This window comes from Gossypium hirsutum, chromosome D12 (genome assembly GCF_007990345.1).
Source record: "Gossypium hirsutum isolate 1008001.06 chromosome D12, Gossypium_hirsutum_v2.1, whole genome shotgun sequence".
NCBI classification, from domain to species: domain Eukaryota; kingdom Viridiplantae; phylum Streptophyta; class Magnoliopsida; order Malvales; family Malvaceae; genus Gossypium; species Gossypium hirsutum.
Genome location: NC_053448.1, coordinates 29,375,818 through 29,391,349, shown reverse-complemented (window position 1 = coordinate 29,391,349; position 15,532 = coordinate 29,375,818). Strand labels below are relative to the sequence as shown.

Genomic DNA, 15,532 nt, shown 5'->3' with positions numbered 1-15,532 from the left:
CTTAACGAGGGCAAAATTGGAAGGCTATGTTGACTTAATATTTTAATAGAGGGATTTTATTAAGATCATTCCATTTTTCCAATTATGGTTTACTTTAGTCCATTTAGCCATTTAATTGATCTCATCAATTAATGTGGTTCAATATTATCACATTTTAACATGCTTAAAATTTGGCATACTTTTGACACCCATAGCATCTCATACATGAATAAAAAAATAAATAAATGCGATAGTTATAGCCCATAAACGAAGGTGGCACAACCCAAGCCAATGGGTGAACCAAAAGGAAACCTAAAGGTGTAAGCCGGTTTTCAAGCTATCAGTCCACACTTGTTGGCCCATCTTCCTTCTCGGCTAGCCCACAGCAACTCTTGCAGATTACAATATGTAGAAACTCGTTTTACATACGAGGGAGTAAGATGAGAAGAGAAATACAAGAGAATAGTAGCAAGGCATGACACGCAGGCCGTATTTATAAAATTACAACCTTTTATCAAATGGGCTGTCGAGCTATAACTATGCATTTCAAACACCGTGCATATCAAAAATAGCATACATAAATAAGCACTTTTGTTAAAGTGTATTAAAACATATTCTTTCAACTTTTATTGCCCATCAAGTTTTATTTATTAAAAAAACATATTTTAAGAAGTTAGGGGCTGAGGCGGTGGAGGGAGCGGGCTGAAGGCCCGCGACCAAAAGCTCTCAGATCCCCATCCCCAAGAAAAACATACTGCCACTGCCCCCGCGGTATGGACCAAGGGTGCGGGGCAGAGCCCCCGCGGTACAAACCGCATACCCCATTCAAACCTCACGATTCGATAACTGTTACCGACAAAATCATGTTTTCGGGATTTTAATCCCTGAGGTTTCATGCCAGAACAACCCTTGTTCCGCTAACCAGTTAACTCTTACTGGAAACTGTCAACACCACCGTCGCACCATCATAAACCTATAAACTCTTAACAGTAATAACATAAAACCGATTAGGCCATAACACCATGATTAACAATTAATCCATTGTCAAAAGGAATGATTATCTGGTTACTGTTAAACGATTTAAACAGTCAGAAATTTAATAAAATTGAAGTATGCATCTCATGCAATTGCATCACCCAAGTATTTAAACCTGAGTCCGTGTCACACAAGTGGCTCTGATACCACTGTTGGATCGCCGGCACCCTTACGGCGCAGCGGAAAAATTTAATAATCGGTGACCCTAACCACGGATCCATGTGTGAGGAACGAATCGGGGTAAAAAGGGTTACGAAATTACCTAATGCTGTTCTGAGTAAACAGCAACTTCTCAACAACGTGTAGTCTGATCTACAGTCAAACTAAGCCGCAATCTATCGAGACTCCGACCTCTACGTGATCCACTCAGTTGACTACAAACGGAAGAAATCCCCAAAACAGTTTTGAGAGTGAATTTTCTTTGACGGCTGCTAGACTAAAACAAAGAAAAACGGGATACTTATATCCTTATTATTTATTTTTTAGGGTTTTTATTTATGAATTAAAATAAATATAATAATATTTTAAATCGAAAATTATAATTACATTAATTATAATATAATTTCGGTAAACCATATATTTATTTGAATTCATATGCTAACCTCATTATGTGTACAACAACCTTGTACATAATGTGTTGGAAATCGAATTAAATTAATTCTATAATTAATTTAATTCAAGTGACACCTAAAAACAATACCAACTATGGTTTATTCCGTTCATTTTAACTATAGGGTGTGACCCTGTAGGTTCTTGTAACGTTAGCAGAAATACTAGAATGATTCCAATGTTACAAACAATGAGTGACATCTAGCAATGCATCATTACTACCTAAGTCACAAGAGATCATGATTCGACATAACCTTTTATGATTAACCTTTTATGCAATAATCCTTAAGTCCTTTATCTCTGGATTGGACACAAGTCATGGAATAGTCACACTTGTATAGTCCATTCTATGTTCCTTGATATTTTAAGCAGACTACGATATACAAATAAATATGACATCTCATATCAACTTATTCATACTTATTTGAGCATGGCCATGCATTTCTAGTCTCACTTAATCAAGTGGCCTAAAATATTACTCCCATTATGTAGGAGGGACTTATTCTATATCGACCAACCATATCCCTCTACATCGATTGTGGTATATCCAACACCAGCCTTTATAGAACAACCAATTACGGTGTACGTTTGACTGTATCAAAAGATACTACTCACGATGTTGGGATTATGATGATCTCAAGTCTGAGGATCATATACATATTAATCACTATGAGTAATGTCGTGAAAATTACATAATAATCCAAGAAACATACTCATAATGGGTCAGTCCAATATGTTGTTCTCTAACACACATATTCATGCATCAATTCTGATATTCCATATCAATGATAACTCTTTATCATCAATCAACTACATGTTAGTCTTAATGCATTATTGTTGTCCTATCCAACAATAATACTTGACTAAGGATCTTTTAAGAATAATTATATTATTCTTAGGACATTATTAGAAAATAATTTATTTATACACACAGAAAAGAAACTGAAATAATAATGGTAACGCCTTATATTAATAAACATGATAAATCAAGTATGTTATTACAACCATCTCATGATTGATCTTTGGGCATACTCTAACATTTCATCTGCAGACTAATGGTCAGTTTGAGTAGGTAATTCAGACTTTAGAGCATATGCTTTAGAACTTTGTTATTGACTTCCGGGGTAGCTGGGGGGAGTTTCTGCCATAAGCTGAGTTCACGTATAATAATAGTTTTTGGTCTAGCATTTAGATGGCTCCTTATGAAGCCTTATATGGTCGTAAGTGTCGCACTTTTCTTTACTAGATCGAATTGGGTGAGAGAAAGGTGTTGGATCCTGAGTTAGTTTTTGAGATTAGGGATATGGTTTGTTTGATTCGAGATCAAATTAAGGCCGCTTTTGATATATAGAAGCCTTATGCAGACCTTAAGAGAAAATATATTGAGTTTGAGGTGAGGGATCCTATTTTCCTTAAGGTTTCTCCATGGAAGAAGGTTATCATATTTGGTCGCAAGGGCAAGTTAAGCCCTAGGTTCATCGGGTCGTATCTGATTTTGAGGCATGTTGGGTCAGTTACTTATCAACTAGTGCTACCTACGGAGTTGGACTGTATCCATGACGTCTTTCACGTGTGCATTGAGCTGTTATCAATTAGATCCTTCTCATGTGGTTTCAGTGGAGGAGATTGAGTTGAGGCTGGATTTGTATGTTGAGGAAGAGCCGGTTAAAATTTTGGATTGTGAGGTTAAGGTCTTGAAGAGAAAGACCATACCGTTAGTTGAGGTTCTATGGTGGAATCATAGTTATAAGGAGGCCACTTGGGAGCCTGAAGACTCGATTCGTCAACAGTACCCCCATCTCTTTGAGTTAGGTAAATTTTGAGGCTGAAATTCTTTAAAGAGTGGAGAGTTATAACGCCTTAATTTTCTTAAGTTTGGATTTTTAAATTAGGTCAAATGATTTAATTTGATTTAGTGGTTGAGTGTTGTGATGTGTGCATAAGGTACTGGGTTCGAGCCCTATTCTTTGAATTCTTTTAATTTTAACTCAATCACTTTCCTTGATCATTATACTTAAATCTTATTTCTGTGCAAGCTATGATAGAATGAGCCAGCAGGTTCAGTGGTAAGGCTTCGACTTACCCCTAGGTCTTGAGTTCAAGCCTTGTTGTGCAGATAAGTGGAATCCTTTTTGTTTCTTGATATTTATTAGAAATTGAGTTCATTTTGAATTCTAAAAATCTGGTGGGTTAGATTAGTATTATAATATTTTATTTTTATTTTTATTTTTAAAATTATCAAAAATCCTTAAAATCACTCCTCCGTTTTACTGTCTAAAATTTTCTACTCCCCCTTTTCACATTTCTTCTCTTTTGTCACATTTTTTTCACTTCTCCATATTTCTTTCTTTTGTTTGTTTCCTACTTGCTGCCATTGAGTTATTGTGCATTACCTCTTGATTCTTCATTTGTGATCGTAAATTCAAGTATAGTTATGTAACATTGATTTATTTTTTGATTTTAAAGTTTAACTCATTCTTTGAACAAGGTTAGTTATTAGTGTTTATTCTCATTTTTCATTGTGTTAGGCGTTCTTGTGGTCTTTGATTAGGTGAAGGGTGCAGAATTCTGGATCGTCTGGTGGAGTAGTCATTGTTTCAACGTTGTTATTTTTTGAAGTGAGTGCTCGTATGTTGATTTTAGGAACTATTTTCTTTTGGAAAATGTGATCTATTTAAGTAAAATTTTAAGTTAAGTTATGTTTGTTAATCGATGCAAGTTGATACCGTATGTAGGTTTCAAAATGCGTTATTGTGTGGTTGATAAGAACTATCATCAAGTGTGTGAATCTAACCCGAAAACTAGACTAGAACTTGAAAAAACCCAAAAATAGAGGTTGCTTTTGAAACTGCTCTACATCACACGGACGTGTGCACCACCCGGAGATGTGGTCGACCGTGCGCCAGACCGTGTGGAGCACATGGGTGTGTGTGATTACACGAGTTGGCTAATTAGGTTGTGTAGGCCACATAGGCTGGCTAGTTGGGCCGTGTGCGCTACACGAGCATGTGGGCCCTTATTGGTCAATTTGAAAGCCCAATTTGGGGTCGATCAAGAGACATTAAAATTGGATTCGTGGTTATTTTGTAAGCTTATAAAAGCATAAATTTTATGTACTAGTATGCTTAGAAAGTATTATAAGTAGGATTAATTCTGTATAAGCAATATGATATGACATGATCTATATGTTTGGGTGTGCATACCATACATTACATGTGATACGAATATATGTTAGTTTCATTATGCATGTGCGTCGGGGTGGGTTTAATATGTGATGGAAGAAGTGTATTTTGGCAGTATTATTGCAAATTCTAATGGTTAAACTGCAACATCTATCTGGTAGCTCAACTACATATTTACGAGTGCCATACCACCACGTACTGGTGTGATTGGATGGATGGACTCATGTCTAATTGATGTGATTGGTTGGTCGGAGATGGTGTGTAGCGGATGAGGGGTAGGATTTGTTCTAATATGTTATATGTTTCAAAAAATATGAAATTCTGTTATGATATTTTTATATGTGTGTTATAAGTAAAATTATGTATGTAGGCCAAGTCACACATTGGGCTTCCAGCTCACTTTTCTATTTTGATTCATTTCAGGTGATCCTCAAACTTAGGAGTTGGTGGCGATTACGAAGTTGCGTTTAGAAATTTTTAATTTTAAGTATGTTTTGGGTTAAATAAGGACTTTACGGAATTTTGAACCCTTTAAATTATTTGGGGGTATTTATTTGATAATTGTTTTTGTCAAGGTCTACATAACTCATCATCTTTGTTAAAACATCAAGTTTCAAGGTCGTCTTTATGATTATAGTTCATTTACTTAGTAATGACCTTTAGGGAAAAAATGCAGTCAAGTCGCAAAACATGTTATATTTTCAAAATTGATTTCTTTATTGTGCAGCGGAAAAACATAAGTTTTTACTTAGGCCCAATATCATGCAATTACCGGTTATTAGGTCAATTTATTGCAATAAAAATCATACATGCAATTAAACCCAAATAACGCATCCCAAAATACACAGTCCCAAAAGAAATAAAAACAATTAAAATTTGAACAAAAATTAATTTAAATTTAAATTTAAATTTAAAACTTTAAATAAGTTCAGTGTCCGAGATGAGAATTTTGTAGGCCCAAATCCAATCCTAAACTCATGGGTTACCTAAAAAATTTTAACTAAGGGGGTAAGCTTCAAGAGCTCAAGGTGAGTCTAAATAAGGCAACCGAAGAATATTCACAATTTCAATCAGTAAAACAATCAATCATCAAGTAGCAATTTTACCAAAAACTTATGGCATCAATTCAATCAATTTCTCAAATGTCATGTTCATGGCATAGTTATGCAATAATGCAAGTCCTACCGATACTGTCGACTACACACTACAAATCTCCTTAGAACTCGTCATCTGAGCACCAAAAAAATTGGAGCCCAAGCTCAATGTAGTGGAACCACTAATATCAATCTCGGAGTTAAAATTACCAATTAAGGTTGCCAATAAATCGCTAATATCAATTGCAGACGAGCTTACAATCTCCCCAATACTACAATGCAGTATACTAACTAACCAATGATTGCGGGTTTACCACCAATACTCCCTAGAACTCCTCTGTCATCCACAAAAACCAACCCCATGCAATGCAATATGACATGTTTTTCAATGAACCAACTCATGCTTATCATACTTTCCATATATCAATAACAAGGACATATCAATAACAAGGACATACTTTTATCCTTTGGTCAACTCAATTTAAATTAATGGCATGCTTACAAAGGAACAATACTCAATATCACAATCACCATATTTCAAGTCATGCAAAAATTTAATTCATGAAACATATTTAATAAACACACCGCTCGATTAATTTACTTACCTCAATCGGCCAATCTACCAATTTCACTTACCATTTGGCCATACACAAAATTTCAGCAACTAAATACAATTATAGATCATTATACAATCATACAATACAATCACACAAAATGTTTAAAACCCACACCTAATTAATGCTAAACCAGTGAATTATCACTTAATCCTCAACTCCTAGATCTAAAGTCTAGAATGGGTCGATTTAATCTATACACAAGATGTCTAAAACACGAGTTAAAAATTGGTCCCTAATTCCCCTATAGGTTCGACCAAATAGAGGAATTAAGTCGAATCATCATTATATTCAATTTTTAAACTCACTACTTACTTTTACTTAATGTTGATCTGGAGCGTTTAAATCGATTCCTAACATAAAAGTAACACTTAAATCAGTAAAAATTAACCACCTATGGCCTTTAGAAGCATTTGGCCAAATTAAAAGAATTAATCAAACTAAAACGATGCTAGAAAAAAAATAGCACTTATGCACTCCGATTTCTAGATCTAAGTTTATGATTTGAATGAAATCGAATGCACACCTAAACGGCGAGATAATGAGTTGTTTCAATAAGATAAAAGTGAGAGAAAATGAAAGCAAGAGTGCTGGAAAAAGGTGAACAAAACAACAACCACTAGTGGTGTTTTAAGGGGTGACAACACTAGAACAAGAGCAGCAATGGTGAATGTTTTTTTGCGACAAAAGGTGGGGTAGTTGTTCGGTACGGTATAGAGTTCGAATCGCATACGAACATAACATAGCGGAAAATAAAATTGATATCCCATAAACTACCAAGGATCTCATGCAATACGTACAAATCAAAAAGGGAATAATGAAAATTACCTTGTTTTGTTAAACTTCCAAGTACTAACGCTTGATTTGAATCGGATCTCCAAAGGTGTTGCTTTGTTGGAAGATGACCACCCTCTACAAGTTTCCACACTCGAACGAACGACAAATTGTCAAATGGAATGGTAGTTCCAACTTCGTTTTCTCAAAACATTTTTGGTTGATTCTCTCAAACCACTAATAGCCAAAAACTTGTGTTACTGGAGAAGTGTACATACATCACATATATATAGGGTTGGGTAAAACTAGATTTGAGGTTCTATATATATTTAAAAATCTTTTAAATAATTTAAATTCTATTTCCTTATTTGATACGGAATATAAATTTTATCCTAAATTTTAAAACCTCTTTTAAATAATAATTGAAATTCTATTTAATTATATTTTATTTAAAACTTTTTAAAATAATAATAATTAAATTATGTTTAATTATTATTTATCTAAAACTCTTTTAAATTAAAATTTTTTTAAATAATAACTAAATTCTATTTCCATATTTGATAAGGAATATATCAAATCCTTTTGATTTTTTAATTTTAATTATTATTTATTTAAAAATCTTTTAAATAATATTTAAATTTTATTTCCTTATCTGATAAGGAATATATCAAATCCCCATTTTTATCTAGTTAATTATTATTTCTAAATTTAACAGGAAATAGTAACAAATTTACTATTTCCTATCATTTTGACTACGAATTTAAATTTCCAAAATAAAATTTGAATCAAAATAATAACTAATTATTACTCATAATTTAAAATAATATTATCATTTTAAATTACTTAAAGAGAGCGATAAACTTAACCATTCTTAGTCATTCTTAATGTGCAACCCTATAAGCTCAATTAATGTTGGCAATAGGCCCAAATCATATTTGGTCCTACAAGTCGTAAGTGGCCTCTAGCAAGACATTACGACTACCCAAGTTAAATGAAAGCTCATGATCCGAGACAACCTAAATATAGCTCATGACATAATCTTTTTGTCTCACGATATCTAGATAAAGTATAAGGCATGGATAAAGTCAACCTTATATCGTTCTATCTTTAATTTCTCAATATCCAGTTAGACTGACAAAATGAATGACATTCATCTCCATCAATTCATTCGAGCACGACTATGCATTTTTTAGTCTAAACCGTCGAGGGGCCTAGAGATATCTCTCTTATAATAAGAGGGACAAATTCCATCTTAGTCACTCTTATCTCACTACATGATTCTAATTATGTTCAAGCATAACTTTTATAATTGTCCGGTTAAAGACAACATTTGATTATGTCAAACATAAAATTCCTCATGTTGAGAACTATAGTGATTTCAGGTCTAAGGATTTAATGACACAACTGTTTAGAGATTTTATTTATGACTTTGATCCAAGTATTAATCTCAAAATGGGTTCGTGCAATATTCATTCTCAACAAATACATATGAATATGGTTTGTTTCTTAAACACATATTCATCACATGAATATCTATCATATTTTGTACTAATCTTAATTCATTGTTGTTCCCACAACAACGACCGATTAAGGACATTTAGAAATAAATTATTCAAGGATATTATTATATATTAAACATGCAAATTATAATAATAAAAAATTCATTTAATCAAAATAAAGCGTTCATGCAATAGGCCTAGGGCACTATTACTAACAATCTCCCACTTGCATTAGGCCCAATTATTAATGTATCTCATACTTATGAACCTAGCATGATGATCTTGCTCTGCTTGTGGCAAAGGCTTACTCAATGGATCAACAACATTGTCATCTGTTGGAATTTTCCATATCTTAACATCACCTCTCAACAATTTCTCGAATAAGATGATAACGTCTTAGAATGTGCTTGTATCATTGATGTGATTTAGGTTTCTTAGCTTGTGCAATAGAACTAATATTGTCACAATAAACATCAATAAGATTTGTGATGCTAGGAACCACTCCAAGGTCACTAATGAACTTCTTGATCCAAATTGTTTCCTTTACTGCATCATATGTTGCTATGTATTCAGCTTCAGTTGTAGAACCAGCAATAGTGTTTTGCTTTGAACATTTCCAGCTGACAGCACCACCATTTAAACAAAACACATATCCTGATTATGATCGGAAATCATCTTTTTCGGTTTGAAAGCTTGCATCCGTGTAACCGCTTACAACTAGATCATCTTCCAAACTGCCATACACTAAGAACATATATTTGGATCTGCTTAAGTACTTAAGTATATTCTTTTACAACTGTCCAATGACTCTCACCGGGATCTGATTGGTATCCACTCATTATGCTTAAAGTATAAGAGACATCTGGTCTAGTGCATAACATGGCATACATGATGGATCCTATTGCTAAAGCATAAGGAATTTTACTCATGTGGTCTCGCTCATCTTTTGTGTTAGGACACTAAGTCTTGCTAAGATTAATATCATGAGACATAGGCAAGAATCCTCTCTTGGAATCTTGCATACTGAACCTTTTTAGTATTTTGTCTATGTAAGTACTTTGACTTAGCAATCAACCTTTTAGATCTATCTCTATGGATCTTTATCCCAAGGATTTTGGTTACATCACCTAAGTCTTTCATTCAGAAACACTTCCCTAACCAAGATTTGATATTCAGCAAGGTATGAATGACATTCCTAAAGAGTAAAATGTCATCGACATATATGACCAGAAATGCAACTGCACTCCCACTAATTTTCTTGTAAATACAATGTTCATCTTCATTTTTGGTAAATCAAATATCTTTGACTGATTAATCAAATGAAGATTCCAACTCCGTGAAGCCTACTTCAAACCATAAATGGATCTTTAAAGCTTACATAGTTTACCAGAATTCTGTGGTTGTACAAAACCCTCTAGTTGTGTCATGTAGACATCCTTAAGTAAGTTTTCATTAAGAAACACAGTTTTGACATCCATTTGCTAAATCTTATAGTCAAAATATGCAGCAATAGAAATGAGAATTCTGATGGACTTAAGCATTGCTACAGGTGAAAAAGTTTCATCATAGTCTATACCATGAATTTGTTTGAATCCTTTTGCAACTAACCTTGCTTTGTAAGTATGCATTTTGCCTTCCAGGTCAGTTTTCTTCTTGAAAACCCATTTGCACCCAATGGTCTTTGTACCTTTAGGTGGATTGGTCAAGGTCCATACATGATTATCATAGATGGATTGCATTTCAAACTTTATGGCCTCCAACCATTTCTTAGAGCCAAGATATGACATAGCCTCTTGATAGGTAGTGGGTTCATCTTGATCCACTAACATTATTTCATGGTTATAAGTCACAAGAAATCCATATCTCTCAGGCTCATGAAGTGCCCTATCAGATCTATGTAATACTTGTGTTATTGGAGAAGTGTCAACAATGGCTTGTTGACTCTGAGTATCCAAAGGTGGTTCAATGTAATTTTGTGGTTCTCAAACTTCTTCAAGTTGTATCTTGCTCCCATTGATTCCTTTAGTAATAAATTCCTTTTATAGGAAAACACCGTTCCTAGTGACAAACACTTTGTTCTCTATGGGATTGTAAAAGTGGTATCCCTTAGTTTCTGTAGGATACCCCACAAAAAGACATTTGTCTAATTTGGGCTTCAGCTCATTAGAAACTAGACGTTTCACATAAGCCTCACAACCCCAGATCTTAAGAAAAGACAACTTGGGTGTCTTATCAATCCATATCTCATATGCTGTCTTTTCAACTACTTTAGAAGGAACTTAATTTAGTGTGAAAATCTGTCAAACTCATCATAGATCGAACCATATCTAATAAGGTTTGATTCCTCCTTTTTGACACACCATTCCATTGTGGTGTTCTAGGGGTAGTTAATTGTGAAATAATTCCACAATTTCTAAGATGATCATCAAACTCTTGGCTTAAATATTCTCCACCTCGATCAAATCGAAGGGCTTTTGTTGTCTTGCTAAGTTGGTTTTGTGCTTCATTTTGAAAGGGTTTGAATACTTCAAATGATTCAGATTTATGTCTCATAAGGTACACATAACCATATCTACTGCAATCATCAGTAAATGTAATGAAGTACTTGTAACCTCCTCTAGCTATTGAACTTAATGGTCCATATACATCTGTATGCATTAGGCCGAATAATTCATTAGCCCTTTCACTGCATCTAGTAAAAGGATTCTTTGCCATCTTACCTAATAAAATTATAAATATATAAATATATAAAAGAACTAAAACCTCAACTACAATAAATATGGACAAATGGGTGCCATTTCAATTTAGACAACTTTCTACCTAGGTTCATTATTGACGTAAAAACTTCTTTATATTTTTTATTAATTTATAAATTCTATATATTTTAAATTTCATAATAATAACTTGATATTTTATAAAAAAAAATTAAAAACATATACACTTACTAAAAAATACATTTGGAATGATTCTTGACAAATGGTTGTTTAGACTCAGATCCAGGTTCATTCTTGATGTGAAAAAATTTATACTTTTTATTAATTTATATATTTTTAAGGATTTTTAATTTATTTTAATTTATATCCGCTATGTAACATATTGAGAGGTTGCCATGTGTCATCATCAAGTTGGTCATTGTGCCACATCAACACAAACTAACTATGTTAGTGCAGAGGTACCAACCTGGGTGACGAAATACAAGTTTAGGTACCACCTAGGTAAAAAAAAAGTCTACGTACCATGTACTTTTGGATAAGTTCAGGAGGCAAACTACATATTAATCCTTTAAAAAAATAATTTGACTCTTTTTTAGTGTTAGTAGGCAAATTTAACCCCCAAGAAAAAGAATAAGGGTCAAATTGACAAAAGATATAAACGTTAAAAGCTAAATTTATCATTATGCATTTTTTATCATCATATTTACTGATAAACATTTTTTCATTTTATGTAAGATTTACAAAATCTGTACTTTCTTTACAAAATTGACGTACATTAATTGAAAACAATATAAGAATTACTTTGTGTTTGGTGTAAATGTTGAGAGGAAGAATGTTCACAGATTATTCTTGGATTTTATGGTGTATGATTTTTTAGTGGTGGGATATTACATGGGTTGTGCCAAGATATGTACTACTTAATTAGACTCTCAAATACATCATGGCAAGGGATCCATCACTACTTTTAGGGTCGAGTAATGGTATCGCTGCACCAACTCAGAATTTAGTTACAGTTTATCACTCTATTTTAAGCTATATAACAATTTAGTGATTAATTTTGTTAATAAAATTTTATTATTTGCAAAACCCAAAAAAAAAGAAAAAAAATACTAATGACTCAATAAAAAGTAGACAATTAGCCTATATAAGTGGACCACTCCTACAGTTTAATTGCTCACAACACATACAATCTAAAACATCGAAAGCTAATTAAGCAATGGAGAATTATATTTTGATTTTTGTTGGTATGGTCACCTGCCTTGTCTCCTTTGCTTCAGCAAAACCAGGGATTGCCACCTTTTATACAAAATATATTCGTGAGTATTGTTTTCTCTAATTTCTAATTAAGCCCATCGAATTTATAATCAAAATTTGAATTATTCCTTAACTAAATGCTTTTATTTGAAACAAATATATAACTATGTTATATATTGGGGTTGTTGGTAGCTTTTGCATGCTTCAAAAACCAGGATCACGGAAAAATGATTGTTGTAGCTAGTGATGCACTGTGGAAAAATAGGGCAGTGTGTGGGAAAAAGTTCACCATGAAATGCACCGAACACCGAAATGGCGTACCACATCCATGCACAGGCAAGAGCGTTACTGTGAAGGTCATTGATCAGTGTCCGGGATACCCATCGACAATGGATCTCTCGATAGAGGCCTTCAAAATTATCGCCAAGCCAGTTGCGGGTATTATTAACATCGACTACAAGAAGTATGCGTAAAACATTTCCTTCACATCTCCATTACTTCTTCGGTGATGAAGTTGCTTTGTTTAATGCAATAACATGAATTTTTTATGTGGTTTTGTAGGCTTAGATAATTTTGGCACACAATGAAAAAGTGAAGATTAAGGAAAAAAGTTTGTTTTTAAATACCTTTTGTAAAAAAATAACATTTCCTTTACTATTAAATTCCATTGTAGTACCTAATACGTAGATCAAAATATAATTTTTTATTGGAGTTATGTATCGCCTCTTTGCCTAAAGAGTTCATAGAAATAAATCAATGTTTTGAATACAATATTTATATTAATATACAACTTGAAATTAATTGTTTTAGCCAACCACGTCATTGATTTAATGGTAAACTTGCATGGATTTCAAATTATTTGGCATGATATTAGAATTTGATCTCTGTGTTTGTAAATTCTTTTACCTTATTGAAATGTATTTGTTCACTTATATAAAAAAAATTAGTTGAGTTAGTATGATAAATTATGTAATATAAAAAATTAAATTTGAAAAATACTGACATGTAACGTGACAAAATTATATGTACATAATACATATGCTCGAATATGTTAAAAACTACATAAACCAACAAAATTAATGTGGAAAAAACCATTTGAATTTATAATACACAAAACGAAATTGCCTATTAATTGAATTTGTAGCAACATTTTTCTTTTTTTGGATAAATAAAATTAGTATTTATTTAAAAAAAAGTCATCGGGTTAAGTTGGACCCGGTATAAACTTAGGATTGAAACATATTTATTCAAGGTTAAAATTTTTAATTGTATTTATTGGATGAAGTTGGTAAATAATTAATTTATACATTTTTGGTGATTGAACTTCTCAAAATAGTGGGTTTAGAGTAAGTGAAGTAAATGACACTGGGAAAGCTCAAAAGTCAGTTGATTGCTTTTGTTCCTTATAAATACATTTTTTTGTTCACTTCAAATTACCAAATCACTCAACCAATTTGAGCAGATTAGTGAATTAGCAAAGAAAAATGTTTGGTCTTGTTGTTTTTGCATTCAGTTGCTTTATGAGTGTGATTTCTGCGATAAAATTTGGTAGCTTTGTTGCTTACAGTATGGCTTTGATTTCTTGTGTCCTTAGTGTTGTTTCTCTCTTCATATGAAGCAGATAATGGATTACCTATGAAGAAAATTGGATATAATTTCACAGCTTTGATGATATGTGGAATATATTCCATGTATTGTTAGCATCTTATCTTTACTTATTATGGCTGAATAAAATTAAATAGTTTTTACCTTTTTTTTCTATTCATCTTCTTTTATATATATATATATCTATAATTGAAAATATTTCAATCCTTTAGCTTGTATTTTACTTTTATATTATATATATATATTTTATCTTATGCTTCCAAATCCAATTCACACATGGATATAGATAAATAATTCATTAAATTCTTTTATTTGAAACGTTCACTTTGCTCTATTACTATTATTATGGGATACTATCTATGAATGAAATGTTAATGTATATAAAGCCTTGGATGGTAATCATTTTTCACAATATCTATCTGCTAGTAAAGTTAGGATTAGTAATTTTAGTATTATAATTATTTGATGGATGCTTAAAATACTAAATTTCAAACTTTTGGAATTGAAAACGAAAAGTGCATCTAACTCCAATACAACAACATACACAAAAGTAGAAAAGAAAAATTATATACTTTTATTATAAAAAAATTTATTCTTTTGAATGTGCAAAAATTTTGTTAAATTGTAAAAAAAATATTAAAGGTCCATGTGTTAATATCATCATATAGGTCAAATTAGAAGATAAAATTAATGGTAAAAAGATAACATTAAAAATACATACAACTAAAAATAATCAAATTATTGTGTGATCAAAATGGTAAACATGAAACCAATCTAATTCTTAGATTCAGGGGAAATGATTGCCTTAAATGGAAGAAACCTGATCACCAGACGATCAAAATTAACTGTGACGCTTCTTGGACGAGTGAATCAAGATGGGCAGCCATTGCGGCTGTTGTTAGGGACTGCACAGGGAAGGTTATGGATGGTTGTTCGAACCTATTTAGCTAGTGCAGTAGAGGCGATGGCTGTTCGGTTCGGAACCAAGCTAAGTTAGAACTTGAATTGGGAACGAGTTCAAGATTGAGACGTCGTGGGAAAACATGATCTTCACGACTTACACCACTACTGTTGCTGTTAAAACAATCTCCTGTTCCATTCACCTTCATCAATGGCCTTACCAAATGTTACAATAATCTCTTCGTCAATTTTTTTTTTTTTGGTGTTCATGGG

At 32.6% G+C, this 15,532-nt stretch overlaps 1 protein-coding gene across 1 annotated transcript; it reads left to right on the top strand.

Moving 5' to 3' along the window:
- Positions 1-12,716: 12,716 nt before the first annotated feature.
- LOC121224527 (putative EG45-like domain containing protein 1) lies at positions 12,717-13,227 on the top strand. The gene is made up of 2 exons (XM_041107974.1): positions 12,717-12,816; positions 12,947-13,227. Exons 1-2 carry the CDS (start codon positions 12,717-12,719, stop codon positions 13,225-13,227), a joined length of 381 nt encoding a protein of 126 aa, XP_040963908.1.
- The last annotated feature ends 2,305 nt before the right edge of the window (positions 13,228-15,532 follow it).

Coding starts and splice junctions, on each gene's coding strand:
- LOC121224527 (XM_041107974.1), top strand. CDS start 12,717: ATGGAGAATTATATTTTGATTTTTGTTGGTATGGTCACCTGCCTTGTC. Junction 12,817..12,946: donor CTTTTATACAAAATATATTC/GTGAGTATTGTT, acceptor GGTTGTTGGTAG/CTTTTGCATGCTTCAAAAAC.